Source organism: Rhyacophila brunnea, unplaced genomic scaffold (assembly GCF_057557595.1).
Source record: "Rhyacophila brunnea isolate RB1 unplaced genomic scaffold, BYU_Rbru_1.0 scaffold_3, whole genome shotgun sequence".
In the NCBI taxonomy this organism is placed as follows: Eukaryota; Metazoa; Arthropoda; class Insecta; order Trichoptera; family Rhyacophilidae; genus Rhyacophila; species Rhyacophila brunnea.
Window position 1 is genome coordinate 13792156 of NW_028232965.1, and position 22145 is coordinate 13814300.

A 22145-nucleotide genomic window follows, 5' to 3' on the forward strand; every position below is an offset into this window, starting at 1 on the left:
TCAATTTTCTCCATTTTTGTAAACAAGCAAATTTTTTTTTTAAATGTACGAAAATAAAAAACAACAACCCGACCAATCTGATTGAAACTTCGCAGCATTCTGAATCGGTAGTGCCGCTGCATGAAAACAAACCGCTTACAGTACTAGTCGCGCCACCTGTCGGCTTTTCTAAGGACTTATTGACCCACCCTCGTATTATTATTTAAAAATATATTTCAATGATAAACTTATAATATTCGTTTTAGTAAGGTTTTAGATTAGGTATTACGTACATATTTGTATCATTGAATTAATATAGTTTGATAAATACTCACGATATTTAGTATAATTAATGTTATCTACTTACATAGTTTTAATTTATCTATATTTTTATTCTATGATTAAGTCACAAGATTTATGAATGTAGCATTCGCTATCCCGCACCATAAGCAGATTTTTCCAAACTTATTTTTCGAATAGGTATGTATGTTTCTGAGAATTGTGTATGTTCTTTTTTTAATTAAAAAAATACCATTTCGTTATTTTCAATATATTTTTTTAATTTCTTTTTGTTCATTGCTGTTATAATATTCTCTATTATCAAAAGTGCGTATTGTTTTTATAGTCTATATATATTATAATAGCTATAAAATGATATGCTCACAAGTGAATCACTATTTCCGATCCTCTCCATAAGCCCTACAAGCATGAAATATTTCACCTTTTACAACGATCGATTGTTAGCCTTCCACTTTAGGGATACATTTAGGAAATGAATAGTGGACATTACAAACATTGATTTTATGTAACCAGTGGGTCTATTCTATACTTACCGACCGCTAAAGTGATAAAGTGATAAATATTATCAAACTTAGGGTAGGTTTGACAATATGTATCACTTTATCACTTTAGCGGTCGATAAGTACATATAGAATAGACCCGCAGTAGGGTTCAAACAAATATGAAGCCTCAGTATTGCAATCGCACCGTGGTAACCTGTGCTCTACCTCTGTGGTGTGTGGCAATATTTATTGTCAATGTTAGTAATAAAAAAATCGCTTATATGTAGACAATAAATATTCTACAGTTGGCTTATAAATTACGAGTATAATAGTAATTTATATCATTGTATAAAAAATACTACGGCTTCGGTAAGAACTATCAAGGCTCTGGCCGAAAAAACATCAATTCAATTTCAATAAATATAATTCAGCAAAAGTTGTTCGCTGTTTTCGGAACATATTTAAAGATTAAAAAACGTTCCTGCGATCAAACAAGTTTTGAGAATCATTCAAAGTCGGCACCTGTAAATTGCTCAGCATTGTATCGCCGAACAAGTGGAATGAATGGAAAAGTTCAGTGGCGGGCTACTATACGTTTTGGTACTTACAATAAATATCGATTTATCTGCCTGTCAAAAAATGGATTGAATCAAATATGTAAACTAACCCGCAGCAATATATTTGTAGGAGGCAATATATGGATAATTTTAATTTTACGAACACTATGCGTAGTACGAATGGGTGTATAGCTACGTGGTAATAGAAAATAATATACAATATCAATGTATTATATTTAACTGCTAAAATATTAAAGATTGTCATTGTGGTCAACGACAAGCACCAGCGTAATTATTTTTACTGAAGATTATTCAACAAGTCAATGCAAATATTTTCATATTATAATTCAACTAATCACAAGAGAAATAGAAACAAATAAATAATTAATGATTATTAATTTGTATTCTGGTTAACTAAAAAAAAATATTTTTAAGACATTCGTCGATGTCTGTCTGTAACAAGACCATCTCGGTGTGAATTTCGTATTCAGCAATGATATTAATTTTCTTTTTAATTTCAAATTAAAAAATATATATTTATTACATATAGGTACCTAGCGAACTTTGCACAATATAAATTTAAGACGTTCACAACATGACATTTAAAAACCAATAAATAGTAATAAAACAGTATAAAAAACAAATAAATGTATGCAGTATTAGAAAAAAAAATCAGTATAAAGAGTAAATAGGTAGGTACAACAATTATGAAGTAGATACATGGAAGTACACCGCATGAACTAAGTAGATCGAAGACAATATTCCAAATATAATGGGAAAACTTTGCGATTCAGAATACTAGAAATCATGAATACACATTGTTTATATTCTCGTGTTGAATAGAGATGATATTATAATATAGCATCAATACGATCATGTCACAATTGTGAACAGTATTCTATTTATTTCATTGGAAAATATGTTTTTTTATTCAATTGAAGAATAATAATATTATACAATGATATTATTTTCATAGGTACGTAATAATATCTTGGGTAAAAAAAAATCCTAATCACACGTAGGTACGCCTTCATTGTCCGATCTCGATAAAAAGTTTTTCCGGAGCGAAGAAAAGAATTTTCTCGATCGAGTCGCATTGGGAAAACCTTTCATCGCGAGGATAATGTGAACCTTTCTTTTACTTGGAGTGGTAGCCGAAAAGAAGCACGATCGCATTATGGCATCGGTTCAGTTGCCGACCGACCGCCGCGGCGTCAACTTACGAAGCTGACTGACTGCACAGACGTACAATCTTACATTGACTCTTCGTAGTTCGCACGTGCTTGTGTTTGTTTACTAGCGTAAAAAAACTATTTACAATATTATGAATGAAAAACTGTCGTGAAATTATAGTGATACGATTTCATCGAGAAAAATGTGTTTCAATAATAAAAACAAAAATTAGTACCTGCTTAACTGAGCTTTTGTAATTTTATTTAGTTTTATCACTAAATATCAAAAATTTTATAAGTACATTGCATACTTAAAATTTTAAACTGTTATGAACAAATAATTTCTCTATTGCACCAACCTTTGGTAAATACTTGGTATTTTAATAGCTTATTTAATATATTTGTTTATAAACGACGCATGCACCTTAGTGACCATAAATGACGATTGCCTATCTGTGTCCGGATACAATGACAACCAAATTAAGAAAATACGTACACATTATTTAAATGGAAAAATTTCTCTCTAATGATAAAATCATAATGTATGTATAGCATACACTAATAATTGATCTTTGAATTATATATCGAATGATAAAAAATGACCTTGTGAAAATAATATCTTCAGCATAGAATAGTGGATATCGTGAGAAATTTAGATCGCAATACGATGAAATTCCTTCAAAAAATACGAATCACTAATAAACTCCAAGAATAATTCACTGAATTATTTTTAGTGAAATTTTAATAAAAACATCTAATAACCTCGTATATTCGACATTTTACAAAACAACAGATACGTTAAAATAATATTATGTGTAGGTATATAACGAGAAAAGATATGATTCCATAATGATAAAAATATCTTGCCTATAAAGTTTACGAATTGTTCATTGTTAAGCCCTTAACTTATCCCATATTCATAATTTTCTAACTATTTAAAACACATACCCCTTAATAAAAAAACATGTTATTAAAAGTAATAATACCGTGAACATTAAATTGGTCAGTATAATTAACGTTTTATCATGAACATTCCAATAAACAAATTTATTGTTATTTTTCCCTGATATGATATAAAACTTGGCCCAGTAAACCAGATAGTTTTAGTGAATTGTAATTATTATCAAAATCGGTAAATCAATTATTCATACATTTCGACATTATGTTGATGTCAACACATTCATACCATATTATCTTTATCATAAAATACAATTGACCACAGCTATGGGTCACTACAAAGCGCAACGAACTACGACATAATTATTATTTTGATACGTTTGTGTGTACCAGTATCATAATTACCTATTTTACTCAAATCGTTTGCTGTTTGAACTCAAAATAATGTTATATTCAACAAGGTATGTACATACATACATAGTCATAATACCTACTGAATATAACTGATTGTGAGTTGGTGCACACAATATATTATTATTATTAAGTTTTGTTGTGAAAACTCAATCTATCACAATACTTCCATGCGGTGAAATGAAATGAATTTAACAAACATATAGTCATATTTTGGAACATTAAAAGTTAACAGAATATATTAAGGTACAACAATATTGAAATTACATCACATATATTATAATATTATGTCTTTTATAATAAACTCCAAATCATACAAACAACAAATTGATTCTCCATAATATTACCTTTATACACTTAATAATATATCAAATAAACTGACCGTAGCCTCACAACATTAACAAAGTCACATAGTAATTTTCACACTAATAAAAAGAAAAAATGCGACAGTCAAAATTGTGACCAAGTCCAAGACATCATCGTTCAATCAATGTCTGATTTGAAAGCTTTAATAATAATTATTAGTATTCTATGCCCGATATGTATCTGTAATATCCTTCACCACAAATTCTAACTGGAAAGCTCATATAAAAGATTTAAAATTAATTTTATAGTAGGTATTTTATCTCCAAAATTAACCGGTTACTCGTCGGTTGAAAATATCCATTTGAATTAAATAAATCTGACTAAAATGGTATCGACATTTACACAGTGAATAATAATAATTATAGAGTGCTATTAAATTCGTTTTTTTTATTTTGTCTAACATTTACCGAACAAAATTACCAGTTTATCTAGGGAAAACAGTTAGAATTGTCACCAATTTATTACGGATAATATTATAATCAGACTGTACTTACATTTAATGAGCGTCTGTAGTTAAGGGAGGACGTCTTCTAAGTACGTAAAAAAGTGAGTTTAAGCCTAGACAATCCGTAAACTTTGTAGGAAAGATATTTGTGATTATCAAGGTCTGAACGAAACCGGCTTGTGAATGCAACAGAGAAAGGTTTGGGAAGCGCTTAGTGATCAAGATAGTATGAAAAATAAAATAAACTAGGATGGGATACACCGGGACGTATGCCTAAGTTTCACTGCCGGGAAACCAGTTAATCGGTATTATTGATTAATTTTATAAAACGTAAAAATTTTTAATACTTATTCCACTTTTCTTGTAAATAAATCTGGACCACTTTCATCATCCTCAGAGGGGCATTTTCAATTGAATGAATCGTGTTTAATCGGTGTGTGGCTGATCGATGATCAGGCAAATAGGATTTTTTTGACCAAAAGACAAAATAAGTATTAAAAATATTTAATTGTAGATTAATACGGTTGGATAATATGCTGTAACTCTATACTCTTTTATGCATAGCACAATAATTATCCAAAGCAATGATAATCCGGTTTATAGTGCAAACCAAAAAGGTTATAACTAACAACAGTGTATGATTTAAATTTAAATAATAAAAATTCAAAAAAAGCTACTTCTTTAAATTAGGGGAAAAGGTTACTACATGAGTAAAATAATAGTTGTACCTATTATTAGTTTACAACTGTCCTAATATTACCACTATCTGGAATACTTTCATCCCAATTACTCATAATAATGGTTCTATTGCGCTTTATGTCATGTCCGGATACAATACCTTATATCTCGTCGTATTTCTTATTCCAGTATGGTGAGTATCTTGTCTTATCTCTTTTTGTCATAAATATAATACCTATGTACTTATATACAATTATCAGATAAAATATCTCTCATATTGCAGATTAATCAGGCTTAGACTTTAGCATTAGACTACCATTAATTTAAGTATGTACCTTCCCAAATTCTTAAATTCCGCCAATCCGGTATATTATATTATCATCATTCGTTAGTTTTAACAACATCGGTTAGGATACAGAGTAGTAAATAAGAATGATATTCTTAAAATAAGAATCAAAATACGTTATGTTTGCTGCACGCAGGAATGTACTTACGCATTATGGAATAATTATTACGGTTTATGTGAAATAAATGGCATGCGTTGTAATAAAACGAATTAAGGTTCGGTTAATAACCTTTGAAATGTCTTGTAGAAGAATGTTGCGGAAGTTTGTTTAGTTTTTTTCAGCTGCAGTCGAACTGAAGACCGCCTCGACGTTCGGCTGCGTCTCTCGCTAACGAAAGTGAATTAATCGCATTGTCTGTACTTTGAGCCTCCCAATTCCACTTGTCACGCTTCCCAAAATCCGGTTAATAAAGAGTCAAGTGCATCGGAGAGGTGCATTGTTCCCGCCGTGTGGCAGGAATTAAAACGCAGTGACTAAGCGAATTAGAAATTCAGTAAATTCGAGAATACAACGAGTATACCTATATATCATGTAAAATTTAGAAATTACTTGTACAAGTTAAAAAAAGCTAATTAACCAAAAAATACGAGATTAAAATTACGTATAAGTATCAGCATTGTATTTTATTAAAAATAAACTCTTGCTCGTGATTGTATATTAGAACTCGACCATCTTCAGCAGATGCAAGATCAATTTATACAGACTAGAGTCATATAACACACATATTCCAAAAATCGAGTTTTGAGATAATCGCAAAAAAACACCAGAGCACTGTTTGTTGTAATTAGAAGAAAAGTATTGAATTGCCTTGAATATTAATGAGTGAGTGAGTCGATTAAAATTTTTTTTAAATATATTTATACCTATACCTCCTCCTAAGGCTGCAGACACACAGTACCAATGAAAAATAGAGCTCCCTGATTGGTTAGATAGGCCTTGATGACATAACTGTCATTATTCATTGAAAAATGTGAGTTATGACACCAACAGTCAACTTTGTCAACGATTCTCAGATGGTTTAAACTGTTTTAAGTGAATTTTGATAGCCAACTATTTTTATTATATCGATTACTGGTATATTTAACTGAAAAATGATAAAATTGCAACATATGAGTTATGACTCTAGGCGACTCAAGAATATAAGTATTAAGTATCATATTTACAAAAACCACAACATTAAGATTGAGACTGACAACTATAACTTGATGCGTGACCATGGCGCTAGTGTCAGGATGTGAGCGTTGGCTTTGTATTGCGATCTATTAGTTCTCTAAAACGTCTCACCTCAATATTTTGTGGTCGGTCTAGATTTAAAATTGTTATCGAGAAAAGCTGCTGATATTGAGACACGCTTAATACATAGCACGAATTACGTACGAAGATAGAAAATTACTCCTAAATTTAGAACGCGGTTAAATTTGTCGACATAAATCTTATTATATATAATGTTAAATATTCGTAATTCATAAATCGTATTAAATTAAGTCACGACATTGCAAAAGCATATCATTTTAAGACTATTTATCTTTCCGTACAATACATATCGTCGGTGTTTTGTAAAAAGGGCGAATCAACCATTTTGGCGAAATCGAGATTTTAATGAAAATATAATATGTACCCCACTAGCTTTGTTGTGTAAAAACGGCGAATTTTTATCTCCACAGGAAAGTACTTAAAAACGATAATCGACTAAAATTAAATTAATTAAAATTACGAAATAAAAAGCAAATGTGACATATTAGGCGTTTTAAAATATTATATAATAATACCTATTATAATGACAGTATTTTTTCTAAGCTTTATTATAAACTTGTTAGATATTTATAAACATCTACAGGTAAAAAACAAAAAAATGTCAAAAGTTAAAAATCCTCCTCCTGTAAAGTAGCATTTTGGTTAATTCGCCCTTTTTACAAAACACCGACGAATGTACTTGATTATTGTTTATTATTTCGCTTTAAGAATGTTATACGCCAGCGGTGGCATACCGTCCGTTTCTTGAGCCATGGATCATGGGTTTGAATCCCGTGTTCGGTAAATTTAATTGTTTTTTTTTTAAATCTGTGCTTAGATCCAAAGCATTGACCTGATAGCAGAAAACAACTAAGACACTCCTCAGAAAGCGGCCAAGATCCACAACGAATGGTGAAGACAATAATGATATTCATTTTTTTCAACTTAACCTAAAATAATTTGTAATAAATAATATGTAACTATTAGGTATAGAATACCATTACTACACAACCCAATTATCAATGAAAAACTTAATTGTAGAAACAAATTAATTCCTATTCGTTTTTATTAAAAATACTTTGACTTATAGAGGATTTTTTTTAATATGACCACGGAATACTAAATAAACAATAAATCTAGTTAAAAGCCACTGAAGTTCAGTTGACCAATAGAGTGATATAACAGTCATTTAGCATAATATAATAGATTACGTGGAGTTCAATTGTATAATTTTCGTATTCGAGGCTTCAATAATCGTAATATGGAAATTTAGCGAACAGGTTTTGGGACACATTCTCAACATTGCACAAGAATAATAAAAAAACACTGACCAATATCCCTGTCGCGACGCAAAGAAAAACCATTTCGTATCTTTAAAATTACAATAATTATCATTCGTATTCGCACAGGTAACGGTATCAGAAGATATTGCACATTCAGCATATCTTAAATATATTCAACTTCTATTAGGTAATAACAATAATGATGACTCGATAGTATATAGTTTATTTACGTTTACTTTGACTTGTGTATAAATCATTTAATTACAAAAATATGTTAACTACAATGTGCAATTGGTTTCGAACCCGCGGCTGCTCAAAAAACAGTGGTGTTTTTTCAATGTGAATTTCACCCAGTGAAAGGATCTACTTCGATGGTCGAATGACTAATAACTGTTCCTCGTAAAAATTTGTTAATACAACCTCCAATCTTTGGACGCTTATAAGTACCCATACCTCCTTCGTTTATAATCGAATATGATAATTTACTTTTTCACAATGTGCAATTAGTGCTACAAAAAAAATAAATCAATTTGTATGTTCGTATATAATTAGGCATAACCCTAGTTATCATAAACATTTATATAATTTGAATAGCATCAACGGATTGTATCGGTTATAATTTCTAGCGATTAAAATGTATGAAAACCGACGTCTAGAAATTGCAAACGGCTCAGAAATAACTTGTCAGAAAGCTAAACATAATTACTATTCTGAGGTAGGATTGGTAAAAAGAGATAAATATAGCGTGGCTTCCTCATCCATTATTCCCTTTTTTCAAAACGATTGATTTCAACTAAAGCAGGTTTAAAATACACCATTTTATGTTGTCATTCGTAGTAGGTAAGTAGCATAATAAATAACTTAATGTTCATAATGCATATCAATATTCTAAACATGTAGGTATCTACATAATTTTAGTACGTAGATGCGTCTACCTATAACCTTACAGTCAACGTGTGTACCTATTTTTTTATTGTTGTATCCCTACATTCCTCCAACAGGCAGTCACAATATTTGGTGAAGAAAGTCATCTTATTTTGCATAATATTGATAATAAAATTACGTTAAATTAGTCAGTATAATTATTACAATTGAACGTGGTTAGAATTATCATATAATATAAATAGTATATATAAAACAGCGGTGTAAGTTGATACCAGATAACTTATTTAACATATAAGATGAAAATATATCACATAATAGGATACACCCTTAAATGTTTATTATGTCTTCGTTACTTTACAAGATTATAATCAGGCCCCTTTACATAATATTTATTATATTCTCTTGACCACGAAATGATAAAAATCGGTACCTACATACATTGTTGTAACGCAAGTTTAATGACAGCTAAATTATGTTGCATTAGCATTAGGATAATGGATCCATTTATGTCCTATATACAGGCATACTTGAAAGTATTGCATTTGATGTTCATTTCGCCTGAGGAAGATAGTATGTCGGCACTGCACTGCGCTGGTAATTTATCAATGCTAAGTACTTACCCGTACGTGTTTTACATCGTAAGACAAGATTGAACTGAAATGCTTGAACAGTAATATACTGACACTGAAGTGAGAGTTACTGTCAGAAAAAAAAGGTTTACGCGACTATTTGCGAAGTAAAGGGCTTTGTGACATTTTTACGAACATTTTACCTCATTCGGCGCGAGTCACATTCTTTACACCAGACTAACTGATAGGCCTGTCATATGTTTTAACTACCGTCTGTAATTGCTTCGGTTTCCAATTTTTAAATACGTACTTGCTATCGAATATACCAGAGGCGACAACGCAAGCTCACGTATAAAATGAGAAAATTCAAAATCAAATTTAAAATATGTTCGAAAGTTTACAAAAAATATTTTATGGTGTTAACTATCAATTCATGGTGGAAATGCATTGTCTTGGAAACGCAATTTCATAGTACTAATTCCACTTTTATTAAATATCAACTGGTCCGGTTTCATCCGCCTCAGAGGAATATTGTCAACTCGAAACATAGTAAATTTCGTTAACTACTTAGTTAAAAACTTAAGACAAATAGTAATTGCTGTTCAAATAATAAAAAACGAAGGAAACAGGGACGCTCATATAGATTTATACAAGTAGGAGTTTTAGGAAGGCTTTATATAATCGCAATAAAAACCTTTAAATACATTCAATGAGTTAAATGAATAAGAATAATTTGCTTTCACATTGCTTATTAATGCTTACAAACCACAATGCGAAATAGGTACAACCAGGAAACAAAAAATAAGGGAAATGGATAATCTTCTGGATGTGGCAGTAACAATAAACGATTCTCGAGTATGGAGAAATATGGGATAAACTTGTTAGAGAATGTATAATTTTTAATAGCATTAAAGTTTGTCACGTGAAAAAACGCGTATTCAATATTGGTAATATTTGAGGGTAATCCTCTGGAGGCTTTTTATTTCTTGCCTGACCGTCATTGTCATAAAACAAAACTGGCTTCGAGGTCAAATAGTTTCGAATTTATATCTTATTAGTATTATATTATGTGGTAAGTACAACCAATTACTTATTGTATGTAGGTACAGCTAAATAATATGGTTATACAATATTTTATTTTATTAGCCAATACTAATCCACCTTAAACTCTAAATAACGGCCAGGATCGCAGTTTTTACGAAACAACATTTTAATGCAAATATTAAATGAGCGAAAATTATAATGATTTTTCTTCATATTATTTTTTTTGTAATTAAAAGATATTATCAGTTCGCGATAATTACGTACTTATTTTTTAACTTCCAACGTAAAAACCAATTAATTTTTAAGTTATATTAATAATTACTTATTTAAAAATTTCTTTTCAGCAAATCACATTATTTTAATAAAAAAAATATATAAAATAAATCACAACTTGTATATTTCACACCATACAAATAATATAAATGATAGTTTAATCACGTAAATCACCAAAGTTTCCTATTGAAATTCGCACAAATGGTGTGCACACAAAGTTTACAATAGAATTAAAGTGAGTTTGCGAAAAATGTATTTCATTAAGCACTTTATCGCGTACGTGTTTTCCGATGCCGGAGAACGATTAAGCATTTATGAGGTTCAGTAGTGAATAGAATAAAGCCGCATCGTTTAGCTTTCCGGGGACCAGTCAGATGATGGGGGGTCCAGGAATCAAATGCAAACAGTTCAGTGCGTTGACGGAGGAACGTGATAAAATTAGGACAAAGATACGTGACAAAGCGAAAATGCATCGGAATAAATGTAAAATGCTAATTGGACACAGGGGAGTGTCACAAGTAGACGACACGGAGTCCTGCAAACGAGTTCGGTATAAAACTATTTGGCTGCGCGGCGTGAAAGAAATGAAGTGTACGTGGTGGACGTTAGTATTAACTATTGTGTGCTTTACGAGTGCAGTCAACTGTTTCCCGCCTCCGTTGACACCAAGACCCACTGTGCAGCACCAGGTCTATTCATCTCCAAACATCCAAGACGCGCTATACAACAGCTTCAGTGCAGCACTCGCACAACAGGTATTATACATTATCAATTTTATTTAGTTTAACATAATTACAAAAGCTTTCAGACGTGTATTTATTATGGATTAAGGTAAATGCAGATTAAGCTGAAAGCATAGTGGATTTGTGAGCACATTTCTCGAGACAATATTATTTGCTTGCTGTTATTTTATAATGTCAAAAGAAGCCTCAGAAAAATTAAAAAGGCAACCATGAAACTATATGATTAGGTGAATCGAGTTAGCATATACTTTAACGATAATATAATTTATACTTCTATTATATACTTGTATTCTTATTATCATTTCACAACATTAAGCTTAGCGAAACTATTCTTATAGGGAAATAAAAAATGGACTTCCAACAATACGCCAATATGCAAAGAAAGAATGTGTGTAGATATTTAATTAGTCGACTATTGAAAGTAATAATTAGTGATTGTACCTGAAATAAAGATACGTACTCCAATTGAATTAATTCATAAAAAATAGTACCTACAAATTACAATATAAACTCATTGATAAGGTAGAGAATTTATGAATTAATTATCAATATCAATGGTTATCAATATTGATTAAAATAGTAAAGTTTCATTGCATGTGTGCTTGGATAGAATTACGTCATTAAAATTTAAAAAAAGAAAGTGTGAAATATCTACCATTGTATTACAAAGTACCTATAGATCGGAAACAAAAAGATACCTTAATATTATTATCATGTTATACAGAAAATGCCCGGAGGGAGACAATATCGTTTTACACGTCAGATCATGTAAGATGATAAATACTCCGCGATAACTCGAACAAATGACAGCGATATAAATTAGATAAATCTCGCAATAGGAAGCTACCTATAGGCCTTATAGGGCATAGGCAGAGAACCTTAAAATAATTTACATCTCTGTTAGTTTCATTCATCGTTGAAATAATGTTTTTATCAAACTACACTCTTCAGCTAAACGATTAAATAACATCATTTAAAATGAAATAAAAATATTCGTATTCAAAATTATAAACTATGCAGGTACCTATAATAAAAATACTCAAAAATGAACATTTTGTATTTTTTTTTTGTAACACTTCACAGCGCTGTAGTTCGCTATCTATTTGACATATAAAAATATGTTTCAGGTAGAAGTTTTAGGTAATTATTCCTTCTACAAAATTTATAAAAATTATTTTTGCCTTAGTATCCACTGGTGAGCAGATATTTTGAGAGAGAAAAAAGATTTCAGGCGCTATTTTCAAGATGGCGGTACTAGCGGAAATGCACCAGGGTCGAGAACCTGGATTTTTTATACACCCCAAACTATAAAAGAAATCCAAATCAGAATGGCATGACCATCTGCAGGGCGAGGCATTTTGTCGCCCCATGCTGCTGGATTGTAGGTACCACCAGAACAAAATGGGCCAATTTCTGTTATTGACATATTATTAAATATTAATTCTTTACCGTCATCACGTGAAAAGGAAAGCCATGAGAATCATACGATATAAATTAATTCTACGATGCTTTAAATATTTAACTGTAATTATTAATGATTCGAAAAACTAATAAAACATAATATTATTAACCACCTATTTACATATATAATTCGAAACTGCATAGGATGCAAAGCAAAGATTATATTATTTTAATAAGGCCCACTGAGATTTTTTTTAAATATAAAATATGGTAATATCTACTATCTCAAATTACATAACACGTTACAAAATTTCAGATCATTTCATTGGCATACTAGAAAGTTACACAAAACATCTAATCTACTGCCAATTCACGCAGAAAACCACACAATGTGTTTAATATAATCAATGGCCACCGCAATACACATACCTACTAGTCCGTATTCTGGCATAAACAGTCATGACTCATCACACATAATAAATTTAATGAATCAAATAAAAAAAAAAGTAATTAAAATAGACACAAAATAAGTAGTACAATAAAGAGGAAGTGATTTATTAATGTGGACTTAAACACAACAATTTCTTTTTCACATCTTCATATATATAAATTAAATCAAATGAATTTAAAAATATCATTAATCAGAAACGTATAAGTATAATAAATCGCTAATTTCTACATAATATATTATGAAGGTAGCCAGGTACAAATTATTCAATTACTGTTATTTATGGTTTTAACAGACTATAAAATATTATTCAAGATATTTAGCACCTACACATACAATTAGTGACATTGGCGAACAAATGAATATGATAATAAAATTAATTTACATCGTGTTAAGTATTAATTGAAAGCGAATATCTAGTGTGGTATTTATTAAGTGCGTGGTCGACAAATAATACGAGTACAATGTTCAAACGCGGCGATTGAGTCGTTACGATTAATTTTACCTCAGCTCGTGAGTACTTTAAATTTTAATACTGTTTTCAAAACGATTGGTTCGTGCTACGAACGTCTCGTTTTATCGGAATCCCGTCGATGCGTTACCGCCCCTCGGTCATTATTTCCCAGTGCACTCCTGTCTACGCCGAGTCGCGAAATGCACAGGTGTACGCAGAAGCGCGCTCCTCGCTGGACGATTCTCATATTTATATTATGGCCGAACGAACGACTTTTGCTTTTAATCGAAACTGATCATTTATTTAATAACAATAATTATTAATTGCTGCTCTTTGTAAACACGCACCTGTGTTCATTGCAACCAGGCCGTGTAGGCACATCGGCTGATAAATAATAAAGTTTACTACATCAATTATATCTGGAACGCAGTTTTATAGAGTAAACTATACTTTGTAAAATTCACTACGGCATACAGTATTTCATCTACGAGTATAAATACGCCATTACTGACTAATTTTCAATTCCGAAAATACTGTATTTTTGATTGTTAAAAACCAAGGAAAACAGAAATAGTGTGAAATGCGCTACTTTTTGGCGTGGTATAGTAGCAGGTTTAATTTCAGTGTTGAGAAATATAGATTAAACCTAACGGCTTTTTAAAGAATATGTTATTTTCAATAGTTACGTCTGTATGCATTAAAGTTTGTAGCATTACCGAATGCGTATTCAATATTGGTAATATTTTAGGACATTCCAGAGGCTTTGTATTTCAAATATTTTATGGCCTGACCATCGTTTAAGTCATAAACAAAATTCGGCTTCAAAATCTTCGTCTATGGCGCCTGGCTTTTCTTTTTTTTAATCTTATTAATCTGTTATATGGTGAAAACAAAATATGGTGAAAAGTAATGTCTGCAAATTTTTTAACATAAAAGGAAAAGCAGTAGGTATTGATTAGGAAAACCGTTTCATAAAATCTTAGAATATGATGAGGTCAATGTTATTTTGCCATATATATAAAATTACCTAGCTAAAAATCCTATAAAATCTAATTTTCCATAGATTTTATTATATTTTTTTTATTTATAAAATATCATCTTCCTTCCATTAGGTCCATGCGCTATAAAAACGGATCCTGCGATCCCGAAATCACAACATCGTACTCAGTCAAATGTCGCATCGTAACGAATCAGGTAAATCTTGTAAAACAGCATTTTTTTTAAACTCCCGATGTGAAAAGATCAAAAGCCACAATAAAATCGCGATGACTTTTATTAAATTTGTGAAGCCATTTAATGCAAATAAAATATATAATATTTAACAGCATTCCTTGCAACTTGCAACTGTAAAAAGATAATATTATGTTCATTTTTTATGGATAGTAACTATTAAACTATCAGTGGCCACTTTCATCTTCGATTACCTCATGACTAATAATTATGAGTTACGCTCAAATAATTAATATATTGTTAAGAATTAGTTACTTACCTTTCAAATAAGAAATATTTGAAATGATTATAAGGTAGGTACTTGTCATACAATAATAAAGTTTATTGTCATACACAACTTGACTTTTCTTATGCTTCAAATACACTATATGACGATCGGTCATATATATGTCGAAAAACCCGTTTCTTATGTTGGCGTCCTGTGTCATAGGGTGTCACAGAGTGTAAATACGATGTCATAGCTGTCATACAATATGTATGTATAAATGTCGGAATGGCATAGATTTGATCGTAGACACTAAAACGCTCTTAGCATATATGTGCCCCATCGTCATATAGTCTATTTGAACCTTTAGATTCGTAATAGGCACCACTTCATACTAATAGAATATTACAAAATATTGTCGTTTAAATTATTTTTTTTCAGAGAATTATTTGAATTATGCAAAATGTCTGACTCACAGTGGATGTGTAGCTGATGCTCTACAAGTGTCGGCATCTAACATTACTTAGGTAGAAATCTATTACACATTTGAAAGGTTTCACGATCAAACCGTATAAAGCAAAGCACGTGTCATGCAGTTTACATAAAATCAATAGTTTCGATATCGGCATTTGAGTTTACTACATTTAATTTTTTTTATGTTTGAATGGTTGTAACTCACTTAGGGGTGGAAAGAGAACTTCGCTTACTAATTCGATTAAACACCACGAAATAATATAGATGTCCTTCATAAAGTTAAATAAACGGTGCATAACAGAACTATAATAAATAAACAGTTTTATTTTTAAGAAAAGGATTTATAAAATAATATATACTATTGATTAAATAAGCAGCAACCAGAACAAGAATAGTACGTAGGTAGTATTATGATTATTATTTGCATTTGAAAATTGATTCTTATTTAATGTTTTTATTTGCCCTAATGTATAGTAGATAATTAAACAAATATACTATTATCTAACTAAGTAAATACAACATCATCAGATCACCGCTCCAAAATAGACCATGAGCACTTGAATTTTCACAGAATTTTAATGTAATCAATGAGCTATTTTTTGGCAAAAAAATGAGTAGCATATTTTTCCACAGACATACTGTCATAGTTTTGTGGTTTTTTTGTAACCGAATAATACCTAATAAAAATTCTAAACCATAGATAATAATATGTTTTACAATTAGTGCATGACATGTGTTAGCGCCCACAATGTCAGTAAATTCAATAATGGACGGTCGTCATATTTTACGTAAACGCAAAATTAATCATTATCAATAATAATACATCATGTTCCATTTCTATTACGTACCTATACTTATAATTAATTAACTTCTAGCATAGTGTTTCCAACCGTAATATAATTATATTATTAAGTGTACTACAATTTTGGTCCTTACATAGCATCCCAATATAACAAAAGTAAAATGTTATACTATTTATACCAAAAGACTATACCTAATTTTAAAATATAGAGATGTAAAGTGTGACTCCAACACCAAAATTTCAGATCAGTCATCGGAAAAGCTAAAAACCAAAAAAAAAATTGGGCGCTTGGAAAAAAGGCTATCAAATCTGGAATTTTTACTCACAACATCAACTGTAAAATGTGTGAAACAAAGATGGCATAGACCTTGTGGAAACATGACGTACACCGCATGCAAGAGAAAAGAGTTGAATAGTTTTGAAGTGGGGTGCTGGAAGAAGATGCTCTGAATTTAATGAACGGTTAAAAAAGCGCACGAACGCCTCTATTCTGAAGGAGCTGCATTTCCAGGATAGGTTCTCGAGATTATGCGTAGGACCGCAATCTTGTTTTTAGAAACAATCTAGAGAGACTGGTAGTCACCGGAAAAGTCGAAGGACGAAGATGATGTGGAAAGAGCCCAACTCAACGGAGTGACTACGAGTGTCGTGAAGGCCGAGTTTTGGGGAGGCCAGAAATCATGAGTAGTTCATTGAGAATGCTACATTATTACTAAATGAAAAAATGATTAAAATAACTATTATGCCAGAGAAATTGAAGACTGGAATTTAATACATATTACTAAAACATTACAATGATAAAATAAACCTAAAATTAAAAAAAAAAAACAATATAAAATGTGCGTTCATTGAAAATTCGATTTGTATCGATTACAAATAGGTATATTTTTTTTTAATAATTCATGGTTTTAAAGGTATTTTTTAAATTAAAAAAACATTTTGTTTAAAAAATATAAATATTTATAACTTGAAACCCTTTTTATTTATGTCGATACGACCTTTATTAATGTGAGCGCACCAAAGCTGAAGAGGCGAAGACAATTTTGTATTTTATGATAATTACCAAGTTCAATAACTTTATTCAAAATATCTGTAAAGTAACAATCTGTCCGAAAGCAATTAAATGACTTTGTGAAAGCGTGAAGAAGCTGAAACTGCCTCATAAAATACGTACATTGGCAGACTTAACACATTATTGAAATATCACATGTTTGCTGAGCTCAAAATGCATTAGAAAGCCTACGAATAATTTGTTAGTAAGTACTACGTGAGCAAACAAATTATTAGCGAGATAGGCGGTCGGTGTATGTAGCTGGAATCTTTTTTCTTGTAATAGGTATATCGGAAAACTTCTGCGTCTGTGCACATTACTCGATTTACAAGTTTCAAGTGATCTATAAAATTGAAAGTAAACATGCTAACAGGTACATATTACCAACACAAAAATAATCATATTCCGAAAACAAAAAACAAAAATATGCTATGACCGCGAGTGGAAAATCAATTCAAGCTAAGAACCAAATATATCAGAAGACATGAGCTTCAAAATAACTACCACATAGTTATACATCTTTACCATTTACAATGTATAATAAAGTTAGCTATGTCGTTATAATATAAAACAGAAAACCTGCAATTCCGATTGTTATGACTCCGACATTTAAAAAGGTTTTACATAACCTCAGTCTAACTGAGTAATTTCCAAACTGGTCGTTATTGCTCTCTGGGGATATTATATTAATATAAATCACTATGTAGGAACTGGAAGACAGAGCGGGGGGCGGGCGCGTTGTACGACGCTAGAAGTCGCTAAGGTGCTCAAAAGAGGGAACTAATACAAATTGATATTTCTCATCTTCACCCGTAGACATAAACATTTTTATTTTGAAAGTTTGTCTCAAATACGTGTCATTTTCCATATTTTTAATTTATGATGCGTTTTGCTTGTAAAAGAACAATCATCGTTAGCAATACACAAGTAAAATGTTTTTTATATACAAATTTCATTTTTAATTTATCGTATCAATTAGTATCAATTTTGACTGACTTTATAATGTTATGGCTGATAAAATATAATATGCTCTAAAAGGGGTCGGTATTTAGAAAAAAAATCGTAAACAGTACGTCCGTTTATAATATTGTAAACACATTGTTTCGGACTAGTTTCAATATTTTTAATGCACACAAAAATATTATGTATCTATTTTATTGTATTAGCATTAGCTGTATCGTAACGCAACAGAGTGGCGACTGCAACAAAAATGTTTAAAATTCATAAAATCACATCTATAAAATAAATTCCATATATTTATTTGTTAACCATTATGTTTAATATTACGAGGCAAGACTCACGTATAAACACCGCTTAATGTATGCACAAGTGGCGTGCGATTCATAGATGCTGTAGATTCGGAGCATCTCCAGAAACAGTCGGTAAAATGTATAAACTTTTTTAATACGTCTAAATATTTACTTGTGGTGTGCCATGAAATTCTGTGAAGACCTTTGGTGTGCCGTGAGTGATAAAAGGTTGCGGAGCACTGGTCTAACGAAAATTGTAAGTATATTCATGTTTAAAATATCGCATTTTATCTACCGTTTGACAATACCTCACATTATACTATTTCGCCAAGTAATACTATTTATAGTAAGTACAGTTTTTCAGCACATCCCTAAAAGCAAAAGTCACCGCACCCCAATGGTATACACTGCGCATAGCCGTCAGAACTGTAAGATGCATAACATTATAATGAATTAAAAATGCTACAATCATTCCTTTATTACATCCAAGACAGGTACAAGTAGAATACCTACAATGTGTCGGGCGGCAAGGACCACCAATGTGTTTGTTTTATGGAGATAATCTCAACGTAAACACCTTTTTATGAGAGCACCGCCTCGCGTCGACTTATTCTGATGATAACATCCGAGAGGTGCATTGTAGTCTGGGTGTTGTGTTATTGCTTATTACACTGCGGGCGTGCTGCGTCTTCAACTTCTGTAATATTTAATCACACTCGGAACTCGGAAGAATGCATTTTCAAAACGCCCAACACTTAAAATTACCATACTATTCTGAAGAACAATGTTTCACATATTATTATAAAGACGAGTTGCTCTCTATATCGTATATAATACGAAATGAATATTATTAAAACGAAAGTATAATAGTTTCTTTTAAAATCAAGAATTTACACCAAAACGACCCGTTTAACGAAAACCTATCCAAACAATAGTAGTACGTACACATTATGATAAAATTGTACAAAAAAGAATGAATCGCATCGTAAAAAATAATTTTAAATGTAATTTTAGTCATTGGTATCCCATGGGCATTCAATTGTAAAACCCAAGTTTTACTTCGAATTTAAATTCATGACTATAAAGTAAACGTTTCAACTGAATATCAATCAAATCAGACAGTAATTATAAAAAACTTCAAACTTTCCTCACCATTTTGTAATTTAGGACTCCATATATTAAAAAATATCCTTATTATATGCCTATTCATCATGATTTTATACCAGAGTGCACATGTTTTTATCTATACCGCTGGATGTAGAGTGTAGAATATGTGTACAATTTATAACATTATCGTCGCCAGAGATAATGAATGTATGAATTCTGCACATTTTTCAAGTTATGGTTTCTAATTTCTACAATATCTTGACGACTAAGGATAATATTGACACAAAATACCTAACCTACATATTTTTTTATACATAATAACGAAAGAAGATATGCATTGCGAAATACACAAGTATACATGTCATAGTTAGGTACCTACGTACATACTGTGTTATTTAATTGTGTTTTTTATATATTTGTTATTTATGTCAGTAGATTATTTTTATCTAGATATTGAAATATTTAGTGGCTTCCTGAAAGTACTTCCACGATCTCTCAGTTTGAGAGTTACTGTACCTAAGTATATAATATAAATAGTATTATACTGTGCATTGCATAATGCCAGTATTGATAATGTCGTAACAACCGAAATAGCTATCCAAGTTGTAACCAAGAGCTAAACAAGTTGTAGAATTTAAAATTTTAATTTAATTCAACCAGTTATACCTTTGTTTTTGACATCATCTATGTTCTCAGCAAGGTCACCAAAAGTGTTAAATTAGAATCGCCTTTAAATTTTGAAATAGGCATAGCGAAACAAAAATTATACAACTTTGTAAATAAATGAGTCCCCTATGCGATAAATATCAAGTTTGCCGGTCAGCCCTTAAGTCGGCGAGACGAGTGAGGTAAAATTAACATCGATAACTGAGTGCTGGCTGCCAATTTATGCGCATAACACCTTGTGATCTCAACCGACGATCGATCAAGAACGACGAGTTCTACTAATCAAACACGAAAGTGATCCGGAGGTAAATTTTACCATCAAAACTAATATACTTTCGGTGGCGTGTTTCGACTAATGTGCGTACGCTGTACAACTCACATCAGTTGTCTCATGTTTTCCATAACCAAACAACCATACCCCGGTAGTGTAGGTGTAGACACCTATAATCCACAACCGCCAACATCGAAAACATTATAGTATTATTCTATTATAATAACTCTATCTGTAAGCATCTCCTGTTCTTTTTAAAACATGCATTCATTCAATAAACAAACCAAATAATAATAAAAAATACATATTTCGCAAATTTTGTCCATAGCCGTCCTCGCTTATAACGAAGATCTACCTACGTCCATACAGTTTCCGGCTCATTTCACCGGCGAACCACTGATCTTTTGTGAGTTTTTGTTCGGAACGAACATAATCTAATATGTTTTACTGATCCGACCTTTGGAAATATACGACCGAAATTCTAAACACAAAAAACAGTGTGCCATAACACAAAGAACTAAACTGTAAACAAATTATCGTATACAACAAATACGTTTGCTGTTTCGTATTGACAAGGCAATTAACGTGAGAGAGAGTGACCAGACCACATAGGTACAAGTGTTCTGCCTGAGTCAAATTAGCGAAAAAATGTAGGAAATAATATTACAATAACACATAACGAAAATAAATCCTTAATTAAAAAAAAATGTAAGTGGTAAATATTCTAGCTTTTTTTTTTTGAGATTTTTTAGCATTTGCATTGCTATTTGTGATATCTAAACGTTATGATGCAAAATTTGCAAGTTAAATGCCTAATCGAAAATGGTAGATCTGGCAAGAAAACACTGTTGGCAAAGCTGGTTTCTTGCATCACAATACATACATACATTTAGTAGTGGCAATTCAATTTTATTTGATATTTTAAGTGTTTCCTCTCAAATCGGTAACCGCGATCTTACTTTTGGGATGTTGGTATGTACTCACTATCCCAAATCGTGACACTTTAGGATTGCAACAATGGAAACGATGAAAAATTTGAATAATCCGTGGAATATGACAATGAATGTACGACCATTGTTTTTAATCTTTGGCACAGAAACTAAGAAAGGGTATTTTGAGTTA

At 31.1% G+C, this 22145-nt stretch overlaps 2 protein-coding genes across 2 annotated transcripts in view; one reads left to right on the forward strand and one right to left on the reverse strand.

Moving 5' to 3' along the window:
* The window catches only part of LOC147067914 (uncharacterized), a 133666-nt gene that overhangs the window by 39866 nt on the left and 71655 nt on the right, over positions 1-22145 (reverse strand). The gene's annotated exons all lie outside the window — the stretch shown is intronic.
* The window catches only part of LOC147067915 (uncharacterized), a 77428-nt gene continuing 66281 nt past the window's right edge, over positions 10999-22145 (forward strand). Inside the window, exon 1 of the mRNA XM_085952849.1 lies at positions 10999-11676. Coding sequence (XP_085808975.1) covers positions 11296-11676 — 381 coding nt within the window. The 5' untranslated portion in view covers positions 10999-11295. The remainder of the gene's footprint in view (positions 11677-22145) is intronic.